The 18,967-nt window shown below is 36.6% G+C and overlaps 1 protein-coding gene across 8 annotated transcripts in view; it reads left to right on the forward strand.

Annotated features, from left to right (window-relative positions):
• CNKSR2 (connector enhancer of kinase suppressor of Ras 2) overlaps positions 1-18,967 on the forward strand; it is a 355,641-nt gene that overhangs the window by 150,309 nt on the left and 186,365 nt on the right. For all 8 annotated transcript variants that reach the window (XM_058291604.2, XM_058291606.2, XM_058291607.2 and 5 more), the window contains exon 5: positions 16,657-16,698. In XM_058291604.2, coding sequence (XP_058147587.1) covers positions 16,657-16,698 — 42 coding nt within the window. The remainder of the gene's footprint in view (positions 1-16,656; positions 16,699-18,967) is intronic.

Below are 18,967 nucleotides of genomic sequence, written 5' to 3' on the forward strand. Positions count from 1 at the left end.
GGATGCCATTTATTTATTTTTCTTGCCTAATCACTCTGTCAAGAATTTCCAGTACAATATTGAATAACAGTGGTGACAGCGGGCATTCTTGTCTTGAGCCTAATCTTAGAGGGAAAGCTTTCATTCTTTGATTATTACTAGGTAGGATGTTAGCTGTGGGCTTTTCATTGTGCTCTTTGTCATGTTCAAGAGGTTCCCTTTTCTTCCTAACATTCTAAGTGATTTTATCAAAAAGCAGTGCTGGATTTTGTCATATGCTCTTTCTACATCAATTGAGATTATCATATGTTAATTTTCCTTCATTGCGTTAATGTGGTGTATAACATTAATTGATTTTCTTATATTGAACCAACCTTGCATACAGGAATAAATCCCACTTTATCATGGTGTGTAATGCTGTTGGATTTGTTTTTCTAATATTTTGTTGAGGATTTTTGCATCTATATTCATAAGAGATATTGGTCTGCAGTTATCTTTTCTTATAGTATATTTTTCTAGCTTTGGTATGAGGGTAATGTTGGACTCATAGAATGAATTAGGGAGTGTTCTTTCCTCTTGAATTTTTTGGAAGAGTTTGGCAGAATATGAGTTAAGTCTTCTTGGAATGTGTAATGGTTTTAAGCTATCTGGACCCTAGAAAATTATGTTCTTAAAGCTAATCCATTCTTTTGGGTATAAACCTATCATAAACAGAACATTTTCATTGGGTTACTTCTGTTAAGGTATGGCCTAGAGTGGGTCTTAATCCTCTTACTGGATTCCTTTATAAGAAAATAAAATTCAGATAAAGAAAGAGAAAGCCATGGAAGCAAAAAGCTGAAAGCAAATAAACCCAGGAGAAGGAAGAGAACAGCAGATGCCACATGTACCTTGCCATGAGACCTAGGAGTCCAGGGTCCCTTGCAACCTGACTTTAGGCAGAATCCATCACCTGATCATGCCTTGAGTTGGCCATTTTTCTCAGCCTCGAAACTGTAAGTTTGTAAACTAGTAAATTCCTATTGTTAAAAATCTAACCCATTTCATGGTATCTGCTTTAGTAGCTTAGTAAACTAGAACAGATTTTGGTACCAGGAGAGGGGTACTGCTCTTGCAAATACTAAATATATAAGAACAGCTTTATAAATGGTAGTTTCTGGAAGAATTGTGAGGTGCTTGTTAGAAAAGACCTTGATGGTCTTGCAGAGATTGTTGGTAGAAATATGGATACTAAAAGTACTTATAACGAGGCCTTAGGCAAAAACGATGTGTACAAACTGGAAGAAAGGGGTGATCCTTGGTTTAAAGTGGCAGAGAATTTGGCAATATTATGTCCGATGTTGAATGAAAGACAGAATTTGAAAGTGACAAGCTTTCAAACGAAATATGGAACATACAACCTGGCTTCTCCTTGCAGATTATAGTAAAATGTGATAGGAAAGAGATAAGCTGAGAACTGAACTCCTGGGCACAAAGAAGCCAGAAATTGATGGTTTGGAAAATTCTGAGCTTCTGGAAAGCAAAGTCCCCCTGTGTGGATTTAAATGAATTTTAAACTAGTTAGCCATTTCCGTGTAAGTCATGTTTGAAAATATAGTTATCCAGGAAGGGTTTGTGGAAAGTCCTACTGTCTGACAGTTTAGACCTCTGTGTACTACATGCAAAACCAACAAGTTTTTTGTGAGATCTATGTAAACAGAACCACTGCCAGCCTAGACTAAGAGGGTCAGAAAATTGACAGATTGAAGGAAAAATGACTTCAAAGGCAGAACCATGGAAGCTGAGGTGTGGACTGAAGATATCTCCTCAGACCAAGAGAAAGAATCCACCTGTGTATGTGGAAAGGGTGAGTATGCCCTGGAGCTTGGAGAGGGTGGGCCTTCCACCCTGTTGTTCATGAAGTATTGCCACCCCAGGTTTCTCAGATGCCTTGGGGATTGCAGAGAGGCTGATAGTGACCCCAGTGCTTTAGGAGGGTACAGTCTAGAGTCTGGCCACCACCCCGATGCTTGATGAGGGTGGAATCAAGAACCTAGCTGTCATCCTAGTGCTTGAGTCTCTAACGCAGTGTTTGGGGAGAACGTGGCCACTGTACAAGCACTTTGAAAGGGTGTGGCTGCCAATCCAATAGGCCCCAAAGGACAAGGCATCATTCTATAAATGACTCTCAGACTACAAAATCAAATGGAATATACCCTGCAGAGTTTTAGAACTGTTTGGGACCTGTGACTCCTGTTTTCCTTCCAATTTCTCCCTATGGAAAATGGGAATTTTTATCCTATGATTGTTCCTCCATTGTATATTGGAAGCAGATAACTTGTTATCTGTGTTACACAAGTCCACAGCCAGAGAGGAATTGTGTCCCAGGACAAACCACCCCTGTAACTGATTTTGATGAGACTTTGTACTTAATATTGCTACTGAAAGGGATTTAAGGTATTCGAGATATTATGATGGAATGAATATATATTGCATATGGAAAGAACATGTCTTTTTGGGTTTCAGAGGATAGTGTGTAATGGTTTGAAACTATATGGACCCCAGTAAAGTATGTTCTTAAAACTAATACATTCCTGTGGGTGTAAACCTATTTTAAGTGAGGTTACTTTGGTGAGGTTACTTCAATTAAAGTGTGGCCTGGGTTGGATCTTAATCCTCATACTGGAGTCCTTTATTAGAGAATGAAATTTAGACAAAGGGTGACAAAGCCCCAGAAGCAAGAAACTGAAAGCAATGAAACCCAGAAGAGAACCTCAATTGCCGCCATGTACCTTGCCATGTGGCAGAGAAGCCAAGGACGCTGGCAGCCAGTCTTCAGAGAAATCATCGCTTGATGATAACTTGATTTCGACATTTTTCTCAGCCTCATGTAAGCGTGTAAACTAATAAATTCCCACTGTTAAAAGTCAGCCCATTTTATGGTATCTGCTTGAGCAGCTTAGCAAACTAGAACAGAATGCGAAACCATCTTGTCATGGGCTTTTCTTTGTTGGGAGGTTTCTAATTACTGATTCAATCTCTTTACTAGTGATTGATTTGGTGTGTTCTTCTGTTTCTTCTTGAGTTAATGGAGGTAGTTTGTGTGTTTCTAAGAATTTGTCCATTTCATCTAGGTTATCTAATTTATTGTACAGTTGTTCATTGTATCCTCTTATAGCCCTTTTTTATTTCAGCAGGATCGGTAAAAATGTCCCCCTTTTCATTTCTGATTTTGATATTTATTTCCCCTTTTTTTCTTTGCCAGTCTACCTACAGGTTTGACAATTTTATTCATCTTTTCAAAGAACCAACTTTTGGTTTTGGTGATTCTTCTCTGTTGTTTATTGTTTGTTTGTTTTCTATTTCATTTATTTCCATGCCAATCTCTTTTAAAAATATATTTATTTTTTTAAAATGAAGTTAGATTGCATAAATGTTGCACAAAAAATATAGGGTTCCCGTATGCCCTGCTCCCTATCCCTCCCACATTTTCCCACATCAGCAACATCCTTCATTAGTGTGCTACATTTGTCACAATTAGTGAACACATCTTGCATCATTGCCACTAAACAATGACTATAGTTTACATTGTAGTTTATACTCTGTCCTGCACATTTTTGCAAGTTATTACATGATATACAAAGGTCTGTATCTGTCATTGAAATGTCATTCAGGATAATTCCCAAGTCCCAAAAATGCCCCCAAATTACACCTATTTTTTCCTCTCCCTCCCCTCAGAGCCTCCAGTGGCTACTGCCTCCACAACCATGATAAAATTCTTCCATTGCTAGGATCGCAACAATCTACAGTAGCACAACTGTAATTCTACTCTAGTCCATCATCCATTCCCCAATCCTAAGGATTCTGTGATGTTGATGCCTTCTCTATCTTTAATTGAGAGGGGCTTAGGTCCCATGGGAAAGATGGGTGGGACTTTCTGGCTTGTAGTTGCAGATTCTTCCTTGAAATGTCAGTCATCTTCTCCTTGTTAGTTGTCCTGGGTGAATACAATGAACTGGAAAGTAGTGTTGCAAGTCTTCTGAGACTCAGGGCCCAACTGGCACATGGACAGCCCAAAGATTTAAGTCTCTTTGACATACAGTTATCAACTCTGGTACTAACTATAGGTTCAAATAGAGGGGCAGCAGAGCCATGTATAAGGAAAACACAACTCAGTCCAGCTCTATCACACTGGGGAGCATAGATTCCAAAGTAGGGGCCACTGGCAGGGTACCAGACTCCTGAGCTGTCCACACTATCTATAGTGTCTGGATGTCTCCAGAGCCTTCAGGAGCCCTGCTATTTGAGGTGATATTTACTTTGGCAATATATGAGTTCCTGCTGAGACATGCATAAACGTAACCTCTGAAATGACCTGCTAACTCACTTTGAAGTCTCTTAGCCATATAAATTCTTTTGTCTTTACCCTTTCCCCCTTTTGGTCAAGGTCTTTTTCCAATTGCATTTCTACTTGGTGCTTGATAGTATTCCCTTGGTGCAAGGGAGGCTCATCCCCAGGAGTCATGTCCCATGCTGGGGGGAAGGTAATGCATTTATACACTGAGTTTTGCCTTAGAGAGAGGCCACATTTGAGCAACAAGGAGGCTCTCAGGAGGTAATACTTAGGCACCCTATAATACTATGCTAAGTTTAAATTTCAAAAGTAAAGGTTCATAAGTACAGTCATCACAATCAAAGGCCTGTCAGCGGTCCATCCTCCTTCACTAGACTCACAGGATTCTTGCTGTCCCATTATCCCCAATGAGATAAATGTGGCAGAGCTCACTAGGATGGGAATTCAATATTTCTTTGGTAATGGTGTGGATCTCCACCCACTGTGACAATGCCCCATGAATACTTGAACACATTCATATGCCTTCTAGGTATGCCTCAGATGAACCTCCTCCCATGCATCCCCCTTTCTGACATCCCACACCAATGATCCTCCCCTGCCAAAGTTGTAACCCTTCTGTGATCAAAAACTTCTTCAAAATTGAGGCCAACAAAATAACTGAATACAGTCAATAGGGAAATGATAGAGTAATTATGATTTTTAAAATAATGAATAAAATACCAAAAAAGTAGGGCCCACGGTCAAGATTGTAGAATCTGTGTGTCTCCATAGCCCTCATGAGCACCAGTACCTGGGGTTGTATCTACTTTGGCTGTCTCTGGGATCCTGCTGAGATGTGCATTTAAGTGTGACCACTCTGATGACCTCCTGACTCATTTTGAAGTCTCTTAGCCATATAAACTTATTTGTCCTTACCATTTCCCCCTTTTATTCAAGGTCTTTTTCTAGTTGCATCATCACCTGGTGATTGGTATTAATCACTTGGCACCAGGGAGGCTCATCCCAGGAGTCATGTCCCACTCTGGGGAAAGGTAATGCATTTACATACTGAGTTTGGCTTAAAGAGTGGCCATATTTGAACAACATGGAGGCTCTCCAGAGGTAACTCTTAGTTACCCTGCAGCTCTAGGCCTAGTTGGAATTTCAAACACACAGACTCCTAAGCAGGGTAATCAGTATCAAGGGCCCAGCATTGGACCATCCTTCTTCACTGGTCTTTGCCCTTGCACTTGGGAAATTGTTTCTGTTTCATTGGGGAATGTGACAGAGCTTCCCCAGCTAGGAATTTATCAATCCCTCAGTTGTCGTGTGTAACTCTACTTATTGTGAGAATACCCAACAAATATCCAAACATTTTTATATACCCTATGTACATGCCCTAGAGAACTCCCTTCCAACCATGTGTCCCCCATCAATGACACTCCACATCAGTACTCCCCCCTGTCATTGTTGAACCCCTCTGAGATCCAAAACTTCTTCAACAACGAAGCCTAATATATTACCAAATTTAATTAGTAGGAAAATGAAATAGTAATGATAGGTTTAAAGGTTAGAAATAAAATACATACCAATTTCAAAAAACTAAAATACAGTAAAGAATAAATTGGGGTATTAAAAAATGAAAAGTACCATAAAACTTTGTTTTTGATATTTTGTCTTTCATCACTGTAATAGATGTTACCCTATATGTAGTGTGGCAAGGCAATCTCTTCCATTCCTTCCTCAGTGTCTACATCCTTTTTTTTTTAATTTTTAATTTTGTCTTGAGAAAAGCTTTAGATCACAGTAAAGTCATATATACAATATAGGGGACTCCCATATACCCAACATCAAACCCTTTTCCCCCTTCCCCAGCAATGATCTTTTGACATATTGATGTTTTATTTGCTACAACTGATGTAGAGTATTGAAACGTAACTACTAACCATGGTTCCATTTTGGTTTACATTATAGTTTATATTTTAGACTGTGCAATTTTCTAAAATTTTAGTTACATTAGGGTTTACATTATGGTTTACATTTTAGATTATACAGTTTTATAAATTTTTGGTGAAATTTAACATGGCCTATATCCATCATTGCACAATCTTGTGGAACACTTCCATTGCCTCCCAGTTACCCCCTCTTTCATCTATTCTATTCCTCTTTCCCCCCTCCTCTCAGGGCCCACAGTGACAACCAAGCTTCACTGCTTGACTTGAAGGGCCAGATTCATAGATACTTGCAGCAATGCTGAGAACTTGCCACACTAGACTGTCCTCCCTAATTGGGAGTCACCAATGCTCTCTCAAGACACCCTTCCCTCTGTTTGAGAGCATCAGACCTCCCAAGGATGGGGGTACAACACCTTCACACTCATTGTATGTGTCTCCACCCACTGATATAACACACTATGACAAGATGAACATTTACACACTCCCTAGGAGCCTGCCCCAGGTGCACCCTGTGCCAGATGCCCCATCAACCACCTTAAACAAGTAACCTTTCCTTATTATAATTTCTGAAGAGTTTTCTCAACAGTATAGGTTCAACCACATACCTGACAATCTCCCATGTTTGCCTGCTGCCCCCAAAATCTCCCCCAATTCCATGGACCATCTGACCCATCCTCCCAACCCTAAACCCCCTCAAGCCTGCAAAACCCCACCCAAGAGAGATGGACTCAGATGTGACCTTTCTACACATGCCTCTTCTGTCACTTTTACTGAACCTGTGGTTGGCACTGGGGTTGGTGTATACTCAGGAGACTTGAATCTCTGGACTGGCCATGTGCCAGCCAGGGCCCTGAGCCTCAGCAGAGTTGCAACACCTATTCTCTGGTTCGTTGGACTTACCCAGGTCAACTAACAGGGAGGTGAAGGTGGTCAACCAGGGAACTGAGAGTGTCGACAACTGCAAGCAGGAGAATTGCATATAGGAGTAGACATCACCATCCAAAGGTCCACAAAATGGAGGAATAAAATATGGATTAGAGTGGACTTACTGGTATTCTACTATAGAACTATTATGACTCTAGCAATGGAAGAAATTGTATCATTAATGTGGAGACAGTGGCCACAGGAGTTGCTGAGGGCAGGGAGAGGGAAGAAGAGGTGTGCTGTGGGGACATTTTTAGGACTTGAATTTGTCCTGAATGATATTGCAGGGACAGATGCCGCACATTATATATCCTGCCATAACCCACTGAATGGACTGGGGGAGAGTGTAAACTAAATGTAAACTATAATCCATGCAGTGTAGCATTGCTCCTAAAATGTATTCATCAAAGGCAATCAGTGTGCCACAGTGATGAGAGGTTGTTGATGTGGGAGGAGTGGTGTGGAGTGGTGTGTTGGGTCTATGGGAACTTCTTATCTTTTTTAATGTAATGTTTTTTGTGATCTATGTATTTTTGAAAAAATATAATTTTAAAAAATGATGGAGGTGGGGGTATGGGGAGTGGGGTATATGGGAACCTCTAATGATTTTTAATGTAATGTCTTGTGTCATCTATTAACTTTTAAAAAAGATAATTAAAAATAAATTTGAATTTTAAAAAAACAGTTAAAAAGTTTAAAAAATTTTTCATTGTACCACTAAAAAAATACAAAAATTTTTTGAAAAGTTTGAAATAATGAAAAAATAGAAATAAAATATAAAATTAAAACATATTTAAGATTATGCCTTTCATCACTGTAAGATCTATTGTCTTGAAACAATAACATTTGTTTCCATTTATTTGCCCAGACTCTAATGATTTTTCATTTTGTTCAAAGAAACTTTAGGTTACAGAAAAGTCAGGTACAGAATATAGGTGATTCCCATATACCTAATGTCCCTTACATTTCCCCTTTCCCCTATTAATAACATTTTACATGTGGATGCTATATTTGTTACAATTGATGTACAAATATTGAAAGACTGCTACTATCACTATCCATGGTCAATGATTTATGTTGTGGTTTTCATTTTGGACCGTACACTTTTATGGTTTTTGATAAAGTTTGACATGGTCTGTATCCATCCTTGCAAGATCATGTAGAACAATTCCATCGCCCCAAAAATGTCCCGTGTTCCATCTGCTCTATGCCTCCCTCCCTCTCCCCTCAAGACCCATGGTCCCAACGTTGTAGTTTCAACCTCACACCCGCATATCCCCAGAGTTCTCCTGCTCCCTCCCATGACCCTACCCCCAATTCCACGGACAGTTTAACCCACCCTCTCCACCCTGCTCCCTTACAGACCAGCACCACCCAGTCCACTAGCATCACTACACTACTGTTATGCCCATCCAGTACACAACTACACCCTTCCACCTTATCATACATTTTGCCTGTATGACCTTTGATTCACAACCTTTTTTCCTTTTACAGTGTTGCATAGTTTCCTGCATATAAGTCACTTGCATCTTTAGTTAAATTTATTCCTAGGTGTTTGATTCTAATTCTATCTTGTTACTTGTGATTGGTTTGTTGAGTTCATCAATCTCTTCTTTCATCAGTGTAGGTTGCTTGTGTGTTTCTAGGAATTTCCCAATTTCCTCTAAGTTATCTATCTTGTTGGCATAAAATTTTTCAAAGTATCCTCTTAAGATACACTGTATTACTGTTGGGTCAGTAGTGATATTCCCTTCCTTGTTTCTTATTTTGTATATTTGCATCTTCTATCTTTTTTTCTTTGTTAGTCTAGCTAAGGGTTTTTCAATTTTATTAATCTTCTCAAAGAACCAGCTTTTGATTTTCTTTATTTTTTCTAGTATTTTCTTATTTTCAATTTCATTTAGTTCTGGTCTAATCTTTGTTATTTCTTACTTTCTATTTCTTTGGAGTTTGTTCTTTTTCTAATTCCTCCTGTTGTGCAGTTAGGTCTTTGAATTTAGCTCATTTCTTTTTTAATAAAGGCATTTTATGACTATGAATTTCCCTCTCAGTACAGCTTTTCCTGCTTTGTGGTTTTGATACTTTGGGTTGTCATTTTCATTTGTTTCAAGGTAGTTACTGATTTCTTTTGCAGTTTTCTCCTTGACCCACTGTTTTTCTAAGAGTGTGTTGTTTAACTTCCATATCTTTGTGCCTAATCTGGTTCTCTGCCCCTTACTAATTTCCAGCCTCATTCCATTGTGTTCAGAGAAGTCACTTCGTATAATTGCATCACCGTCCATTATCTTTTTATGTATGCTTACAATTTTTTTGGTATGTTCTTCCAGTGTTTTCTTAATATCCTTAATTTCTTCCTTCACTTCATTAAGTTGATTCATGATATTTGTTTGGACATCTCTGATTAGTTGTTCCATTTTCTGCATCTCCTCCTGGTTTTTAGTTTGTTCATTAGACAGGGCCATGTCTTCTTGTTTCTTAGTATGGCTTGTAATTTTTTGTTGGTGTCTAGGTATCTATCTTGATGGGTTTATTAAATTGATTATCTTCTCTCTCTCTACTGTAGGGTTTTATTTTGTTCTTGTTTTTGTATATGTGATAAGGTTTCACTTTGTCATTTCATTCCTATTATTCTATTTCCTTGCTGTTGTCTATGTTCCCTTGGGGAAAACACTAGGACCAGAGAAAAAGAAAAAGATAGGAAGAGAAAAAGAATAATAATAATAATAATAGTAAAAGGTAGGAGAGGAACCATACAAGACCTAGGAAAATGAGTAATTAACCCAAGTAAGAAGTACAGAGGAATGAGATTTAAAAAGTGGGGTAGGGGGAGGAGTAAAAAATGGGATAGAAACAATGAAACAAAAAACACAATAGAGAAAAATATGTAGAATGAATTAAAAGGTCAGAATGATGAGAATACAAGAAAAGATAAAGAAAAAGGTAAGAAAATGAGACAGAGAAGTAAATACAAGAAAAGTTGAAGAACACACAAAAGAGGTGGAATGAAAGAACAATAACAGAAAACAGAAGATTGAAAAATGAAGGCGGGAAAAGGAATGGCGTAGGTAGAAACAATCAGTAAATGAAAAAGAGAGAAGGGGACACACAATAAACAAGAAACGATACAGCAGCAACTCATTTTTTAAAAGAAGAAAGAAAGAAAAATAAAATAAAATAAAAAATAAACATGGAAAAACAGCCTTCCCTCTTAGACCCCTAATGATCTTCTCAGGCTGTTGGAGTTCATCAATCAATCACCCCGCAGCCTGCCCTCTGCAGATTTTGAACCAGGTTTTAGTGAATAATATAAAGAAAAAAAAATTTTAAAGGAACTTTAAAAAATGAGAGAGATCCAAGTAAAGCTAATATGAAGAGAATGTCTATATGCTCCCTGTCATAAAATTTCAGCTGGGTTCCCAATAACCTGGTGGATCACTTTTCTAACAAGAGCTGGGAATTGAATCAGGGACCTCATATTTGTAAGGCAGGAATTCTTCCACTGAAATAACCTCTCTCCTTAGGTTAGTTATCCTTTCAGAAGGCTATTCTTCCCCTTTTCCTCAAGCAGGTTAGATTCCTTGCAGTTTGCCAGAGTCCTGCTGATTAGGTACCTGTCCCTGCCTCCTCTCTAGTCAAATTTCTCTCTTTACCTGGGCATCTGGGCCTGACAGCCTACCTGAGAACCCCCCTCCTCTTTCTGTCAAGTTGGTGTCCCTTCCAATATTCAAAGGGGGCTCAACTGTCCCAACTCACCATGAAGAAACCACTCTCCAACCTCCCAGACCCCTCTTGCTCCTAGGTAATCTGCCCTCACACCCTTGGATCAGGGAGTCCAAGGGCTCCAAGCGACTCCATCTAGGCTATTTGCCCTGAGCGCCAGGTATATATGCTGCTTCCAGCCATGGGGACAAGCAACTCATGGTTTTCCTTTGGCTTCTTTATCTTTCCAGTACCCTCCTAGATGACTCAGGGCACCTTCCTGTTCTATATATATCCAAAACAGCTGGCAGGGAGAAAGACATCTCCTCTCCTCTTAGTTAGATGCAGTTCTCCAGGAATTTTACCCTTGCTTAATATCTTGGGAGTTGGGAAAGGGAACCTTGCTTGGTGGCCGGGAGGTTTAATAACTCACAATTTGTTGTTTTGGTTTCTTTGTCTCCCTGTCCCTCACTCTCCTGGACATTGTGAAGCAATGTCCTAGTCTGCTGTATCCCAAAGCATATCGCCAAGGCAGCTTTTGGTTCTTTTTCTGTTGTTTTAGTGAGAGCTAAGCCTCATCTGCCTAACCCAATGGCCATGTTTCCTGCTCTTTCATGCTAATCTTTTTTATTTCCTTCTTTCTGCTTGCTTTCAGTTTACTTTGCTCTTCTTTTTCCACTTCTTCCAGCTCAGAGGTTAGGTCTCTGAATTAAAGTCTTTCTTTTTGTTAATGTAAGCATTTAGAGTTATAAATTTCCCTCTCAGCACTGCCTTTGCTACATTCTTTAAGTTTTTTCCCATAAGTTTTAATATGTTTTATTTTCATCTTCATTTGCCTCAAGGTATATCTTGTTTTGCTTGTGATTTTCTCTTTAACCTATTGGTTGTTTAATATTATGTTGTGTAATTTCCACATATTTGTGAATTTTCCATTTCACGCTTTCTTGATTTCTAGCTTCATTCCATTGTGATTGAAGAAGATACATTGTATGATTTTAATATTTTTTGTTATTGATACTTTTTTTGTGACCTAACATATGGTCTATCCTGGAGAATGATACACATACACTTGAAAAGAATATGTGTTCTGTTTTTGTTGGGTGTATTGTTATATATATATATATATATATATATATATATATATATATATATATATATATATATGTTAGTTCTCGTTGGTTTAGAGTATTGTTTAAGTCTTGTATTTACTTACAGATCTTCTGACTAAATATTCTAAGCATTATTGAAAGTGGTATATTAAAGTCTCCTACTATTAAATGTAGAACCATCAATTTCTCCCTTCAAATCTGTCAGTATTTTCTTCATCTATTTTGGGCCTCTCCTGTTAGGTGCATGTATATTTATAATTGTTACATTTTCTTGTTGAATTGTCTCATTTATCAGTATATAATGACTGTCTTTGTCCTCATGACAGTTTTTGACTGAAAGTATATTTTGTCTGATATTAGTTGTTTTTTTTTTGAGGTACCAGGGATTGAACCCAGGACCTCCTATTTGGGAAGCAGATGCTCAACCACTGAGCTACATCTGCTCCCCAATGAGGGTTGGTTTTTTCATTTGTCTATTTTTAGGAGGTATTGGGGATCAAACCTAGTACCTTGTACATGGGAAACAGGCATTCAACCACTTGAGCTATATCTGCTCCCCCTATCTGATATTAGTATAGCTACCTCTGTTCTCTTTTGTTTACTATTTGCATAGAACATTTTTTTCCCATTCTTTCACTTCCAGTGAGTGTCTTACAGATGGTGTAGAGTTAGATGATTCTGCCAATCTCTGCCTTTTGGCTGGAGAGTTTAATCCATTTACATTTAAAATCACTACTGGTAATACAAGACTTTCTTCTACCATTTTATTATTTAGCTTTTATATGTCTTATACCTTTTATTTTAGGCAAGGAAGTAAAGAGTTTATTAAGAAACAAGAAAAGAAAAACAGTACACAAACCTAGATGAAAGTGTGGGTATGTTACAGGGTGAGACACATATGTGGGGCCCCAGGGTAGGTCTTTTTAAACCCTTTACTCTTCCCCTTTCTTAATATTGAGGAGGAGCCCTGCTGTTTGCTGTTCTGATTAGTTGCCCCACCTGTTAGCTCTCAGGGGACCAATGATGTGGTCTTTCGTTTGGAGTTATCCAGGACCAATGGGATGGCCTGTTTGGAGTTATCTGGGGTTCCCTTTGACTCCAGAAAGCATTCCAAGTGGGACCTTGTGGCCATGGTCTAGGTGGGGTCTTTCTGGCTTTGTTCTTAGTAGCAGCCTTCCTTCAGGGGGTTTCCAGGCAGGGTCTTACTGCTATGTTCTTTTCCAGGTCCCAGCTGTCATCCTTCTTCCCCTATACTAACCTGCCTCAAGTCCTCCCTTATTCTTAATGCGGAGCTGAAGGCGATGGCCATTCTTTGGTAGCTGCTTCCTTCTGGTTAGGGGGAGTAGTCCCTGCCTGACAGGGTGTGAAACTCTCTGGGTATTCTATTGTGATTGCAACTGGATGAAATCCCCACTGACTAATACCTTGTTCTGGAAGGTGTTGATTCTGGAAGAAATAAACTTAGTTAGAATTTTTAAGATACCTTGTCTCACTAAAAGGACAAAGAAGATTTTGGTAAGTAGGCCCAAAAAGGTGGGACCAGCCTTGACATACTGGACGATGATCGTGAGAAAGGCTGGGTACCTCCAGAGGTTGCATCATCCCAAAGTTGATAGGTGTAAGGGCTTCTAAGGCACAGCTAGTTTCTTCTGTGCTGTTGGTTAACTCTAGGGAGAGATTGTGGTAGACCTACTTGGCTTGGTATAAACTGCCAACCCCAGTTCCCACAGTGTTTATGCCTAGGACAGCTAAGAGAGGTACAAGGAGAAGCACTACCCTCGACATAAACTCACAAAGACAACATAGGCAACAAGACAAGCATATGGCAAGCAAAATAAAGACAGTACTTAAGAGAGCCTTTCTTTTACCTTATAGGTACATTCATTAACTACTTAAAAAATGAATTAAGTTTACTAAGACTTTTAACATGTTCAGTAGCTTCCTGCATATGATCTAGAATAGAAGAGATATTATCATATCAGGTATGTAGATACAGTATTTTATACTAATCAATATACTAATCAATGCACAAGTTCCTCTTGGAGCTGCAGTTAATAGATCTGAGGTCCAGGTTTGCAATACCATACATGTTGTCTCTCCATGGGAGCAGGCCATAATGCCAGTTGTGTTTATTTAAGTTCTACTCACATTACTCTGGTAATTATTTCTCTACTTGGTATGTCCTTGTGGTTACTGGAACACTACATATTTTAACTTACTTATGTGAAGGCCTATTTCCCCGAACTGTGCTTCTCTATGCCTGGGGCCTTGTTTTATTCATCTTTGTATTCCTAGCACAATCATTTACTATTTTCTGAATTAAGGGCAAAAGTACAACTGTTATACAATTATTTTTATATTGAATATTACTAAATATTATAAAGTATACTTTTATATGTTTAATATATTTAAATTTTAATATTTAAATATCAAATATATTACTATATTTAATAGTAACATTTACTCTATTTCAGCCTATTGCCATTATTATCCTTACAGATGCTCAAATTTTTCTGTCTTTGGCCACTGGTAGTCTCTTCATGTTGGCTCCTTAGTCCTACTTGCATAGTCCTACCAGTCTTTGATAGATTCCTTCTCTCTTGTATCACAATATAATCCAAGCTTATCTTGTACATTTCCTATCAGAGATCTGGAAACAGCTGTTTTCCAAGAAGCCCTGGAAAATGGTATTTCAAGACCACAATCTGTGGGGTATTTATGTTACTGGGTTGGTTACCATTTCTCTGTCTTTCCATGGCCAAAGCTAAGAATATGTACATAATACATCAAGTGTTCTATTTATGCTTCCATTCAAACTCATTACTCTATGGTTTTTATGTAACTTCTTTAATCTTTCATCTATATCTGCTTTTTCCCATGCTAAAAATGTATCTTATCAGTGACACTAAGAATTATGGAATGGCATTATGACATTATCACGTAATTGTTCATGTGTCATCCTTTAAAACAGTTTCAGCAAAACAATAACAGAACACTTCTACCAACAACCTTTATGATTACTGAAAAATAAAACCATTTAAAGTATTTAACAGTTCTTTTTATTGTATCATATATGATGTGCAAGTAAATGATTATATTTTATAGAGACTTAATCTGTATGATTATACCACTAACAGGATATACATTTAGACCTTGTTTACTTTTTTTCTTGAGGAAAATCACTTTCATGTTTGAACATTTAATCAAATCCCGATTCTGGGAAGGTATGCAAATAATAAAAATTGGAACCCTTGCAGCAAAGCAAACTGTAGAGGCAGAATGGGGAAACTGGGCACCTTCCCAGTGTAATTGTGTTTGAAGTTAATTTCTGTAAAATTGGACTTCCAAATTTAGATGTAAATTAAAATGTACACTCCAAATATAAATATATTATCTATACCCTGGCTCCTCTGTAGACATAATTCATACTTAATTATTAAGAGTTTACTTTGTGTAAATATATAGACATAGATATGATTATATTTGTAATAAACCTCTCCTTTGCCACAGGAGCCACTAAAAAAGGCAAGTCTCGATGCTTAAGTGTTTCTATTAGTTTGGGAATTAATCAAACCTAAATTTAACGTTAAAAATTTGCTCCTAATATGAATCTATACGTCTTCTGACAAGATATTATGGTGAAATATCACTATCAAAAACTGTGTTGAACAAGTTTTTTTTTCTGTTAAAATTAAATCCAATAAAAAATGAATTGAACTGTCATTCTTTAAAATTTGCAGTACTGTAGACTATGAATATATTTTAAAAAATGAGATAGCCAGATAAGAATAGTTAACTTTTTATTTTGAAATAAAGACTATTAGTTTTAAGATTAAAAAATGATACAGAACAACAATAATATATGGTTAAAATTTATTTAATATTTGTGTGCCAGACACTGTACCAAGCAGTTTTTTTGTTCAATCCTCACAACACCCTTACGGGGTTATTTCTGATATCATGCTCGTTTCATTAATTCCTAGAGGAAACTGAGCATTAGAAACATTGTTACTTGCTTACGGTCATTTTGCTTTATTGGTGCTTATTTTAAATCTAGCATTTGCAGGATAAAAGACATTGGTGATTTTTTAAAATAATTTTATAATTTCAGGAACTCAAATTTAAGCTCAGAATTATAAACCTGATTTGTATTAGTAGTCTATCTCAATTTAAAAGGCATAAAATAAAGTATATTTAATACCTTGCAATATTTGAAAATATGAAAATCTTTGTGATACTTTGATATGACTATTAAAGTAAATGTTAGTGCTTTTCTTAATGTTCCAACCTATAATAAATTAGTATTTGGAATGTTGGTGGTAGTATAGCAAAGTACATTTATCACAGATAAAATTTTAGATAGAAAATGGTTATAGTAAGTTTCCTAATACTACTTTTTTAAAAGTCTACTTAATGTATATTGTTCTTTATTATGTGTATTTAAAATTAGTAAAGTTAGAAAAACAGTTAAGCAAAAATAATCTCCCATAACTGACCATCAGTGATAACCACTATTTATATTTTGGTTTATAACATTCCCTATTTTTTCCTAATTCTTAATGCTTTGTTTGCTTGAATTGTCAAGACTTTTTCAAATTATAGCACAATTCCTAAGAAAATATTTTAGCAGAAATGATTGATTTGTTGAACCTAATATAGTTTCTTTTTTTTTTTTCAGGATTGCACTGTATATGAAACAGAGAATAAAATTCTTCATGTGGTAAGCATACTTAGATTTATATCCATCTTCATTACAGCATGTTTCTTTGTTTAACTAGTGATTAAATAAAAGGCTACAGTCTGTTTTAAAAAAAGTGACAGGTATGTATTTTATAGGAAATGTACAAAAGAATCAAAACAAAGTGTTAGTTATAACCATTCTATTGCATGTAATAGAAAAATATACAATTTTTTAAAATGCAGTATGTGGCAAGCTTAGAATATAATAAGATAGTGAATCTAGAGAAGAGATCATTTGAAATTAAAATTTTTCACATTTATCCATGGCATAAAGAGATCAGAGAAAGGTACCCTGTTCTACAACACGTAATTTACCTCTGTCGTCATTTGGATGAAATTCTTCATAACATAATATAACTTCCTTTGCTCTAATTTTATACCACCAAAAGGCCTTCTGAATTTTAATTTGGCAATATTTATTGAATCAATTAATGAATTTGCAGGTATTTTATTACTAGAAATATAGTAGGAGTAGATTATTCTTTGTAGAAAGTCATCTCCATTTTTGTTAAGGAACAGTTCACCACTCTTATTTGTAAATCACTTTCTTGGGTAATACCAGTCTGTCTTAAAAACTTCTTCCCTCTGGTGTGATATCATATTGTTTCTGCATATGCCAGGTCCTAAATGGTGAAGGTCCATATGCCTGCCAAATGAAATATTCCTCTTTTATTCCTGCTTTTGTTTTTTAAATTTTATATTTTGGAAATATTTTACTATTATTTTGCATTTGAAAAAGGAAATATTTTTAAACCATGTTACCTAAATGTGTGGTGTGAGAGGTATTAATTCAAGGTAGTAGTGCAGAATTCTTGTTCCTTTTTTGTTTTTAGCTACAGTAATCCCTCGATCCTTTTGCCCTAATTGTGCAGTGATGATATCCATAGTAATTTAGAAGTACGGTCTGAGGAGTAGAGAATTAACATACTCTTTTAATTTAGGAGGGAACATAATTATCAGTAACCCTCTTCTGATCTACCGTGGAGTCTGGAGAATAAAGTAACTAATGTTTATTTAGGGTCTATTACATTCTAAATAAAGGTTTAAGCCCTGTAAACATATCTCATTTAATCCTAATTCTATAGATGGTGGAACTAAGGGTCACAGATGTTAAGCTGTTCAAGTGTTGACTTTGAACACAGATCTGTTACCAAAGCCCATGCCAGATCTGTCTGTTGTTGCCAATTCTATTTCCCCAAGATTTTATGAATTTTACTATTTTTTTCTATAGAACCACAGGGCTACTAACTAGCTGTACCTTATGTTTTAGTAACCAAGGAGAATGAGCATACCCTTACCCTCCGGCATTTTATTTCCTAGAGTTACTATTTCTTTGACAATGTATTTTCCAGGACAATGACTATTCCTTCTGAAGTATGGAAATTATTGAATAAAATTATTGAAAAAATATTTAAATTTATTTTTAAAGAAGCTTTAGATTACATAAATGTTACATTGAAAATATAGGGGATTCCCATATACCTCATCTCCACACACACACTTTTCCCCATTAACAACATCTTTCATTAGTGTGGTACATGTAATTTAATCTTTATATGGAGGAATATCTCCAGTAGTTAATAAAAACACTTTTAAAATTAATATTAAAATGTCAACAAAGGAATTGTAAATGGTTCATAGAAAAGGAATCTTCCCGAGATTGAGAAAACATGAAATTTTATTTCTGAAAAAAAATTCAGGTTCTACCATTATGTGCCAGAATAATAGAAATGAATTTAAATGATGAAAGAAATATTTGTGATTTCTCTTGTACAAAAAAAAATATCTTAAATATAATTTTAGTTAATGAGGCTAAGGAAATAAGCTCTTTGGGATTATAAAATGATATTTGAAAATTTTACTTAAAACCATAATAAAAACTAGATTTAAAAACAAATTTCTTATTCGACTTTTATATTATTGCTATATTGGCATTTCATTTATCTTTATCAAAAGCCAGATTCGGAGATATTTTTTTTAATTATTTATTTATTTTTAAAAATTACATTCAAAAAAAAATATGAGGTCACATTTAACCCCACCTCCCCCACCCCCCACTCCCCCCACAGCAACACTTGCTCCCATCATTGTGACACATCCATTGCACCTGGTAAGAACATCTCTGAGCATCACTGCACCCCATAGTCAATGATCCACATCATAGCCCACACTCTCCCACATTCCATCCAGTGGGCCCTGGGGGGATCTACAATGTCCCGTAATTGTCCGTGAAACACCACCCAGGACAA

The sequence above is a fragment of the Dasypus novemcinctus genome, chromosome X (assembly GCF_030445035.2).
Source record: "Dasypus novemcinctus isolate mDasNov1 chromosome X, mDasNov1.1.hap2, whole genome shotgun sequence".
NCBI classification, from domain to species: Eukaryota; Metazoa; Chordata; class Mammalia; order Cingulata; family Dasypodidae; genus Dasypus; species Dasypus novemcinctus.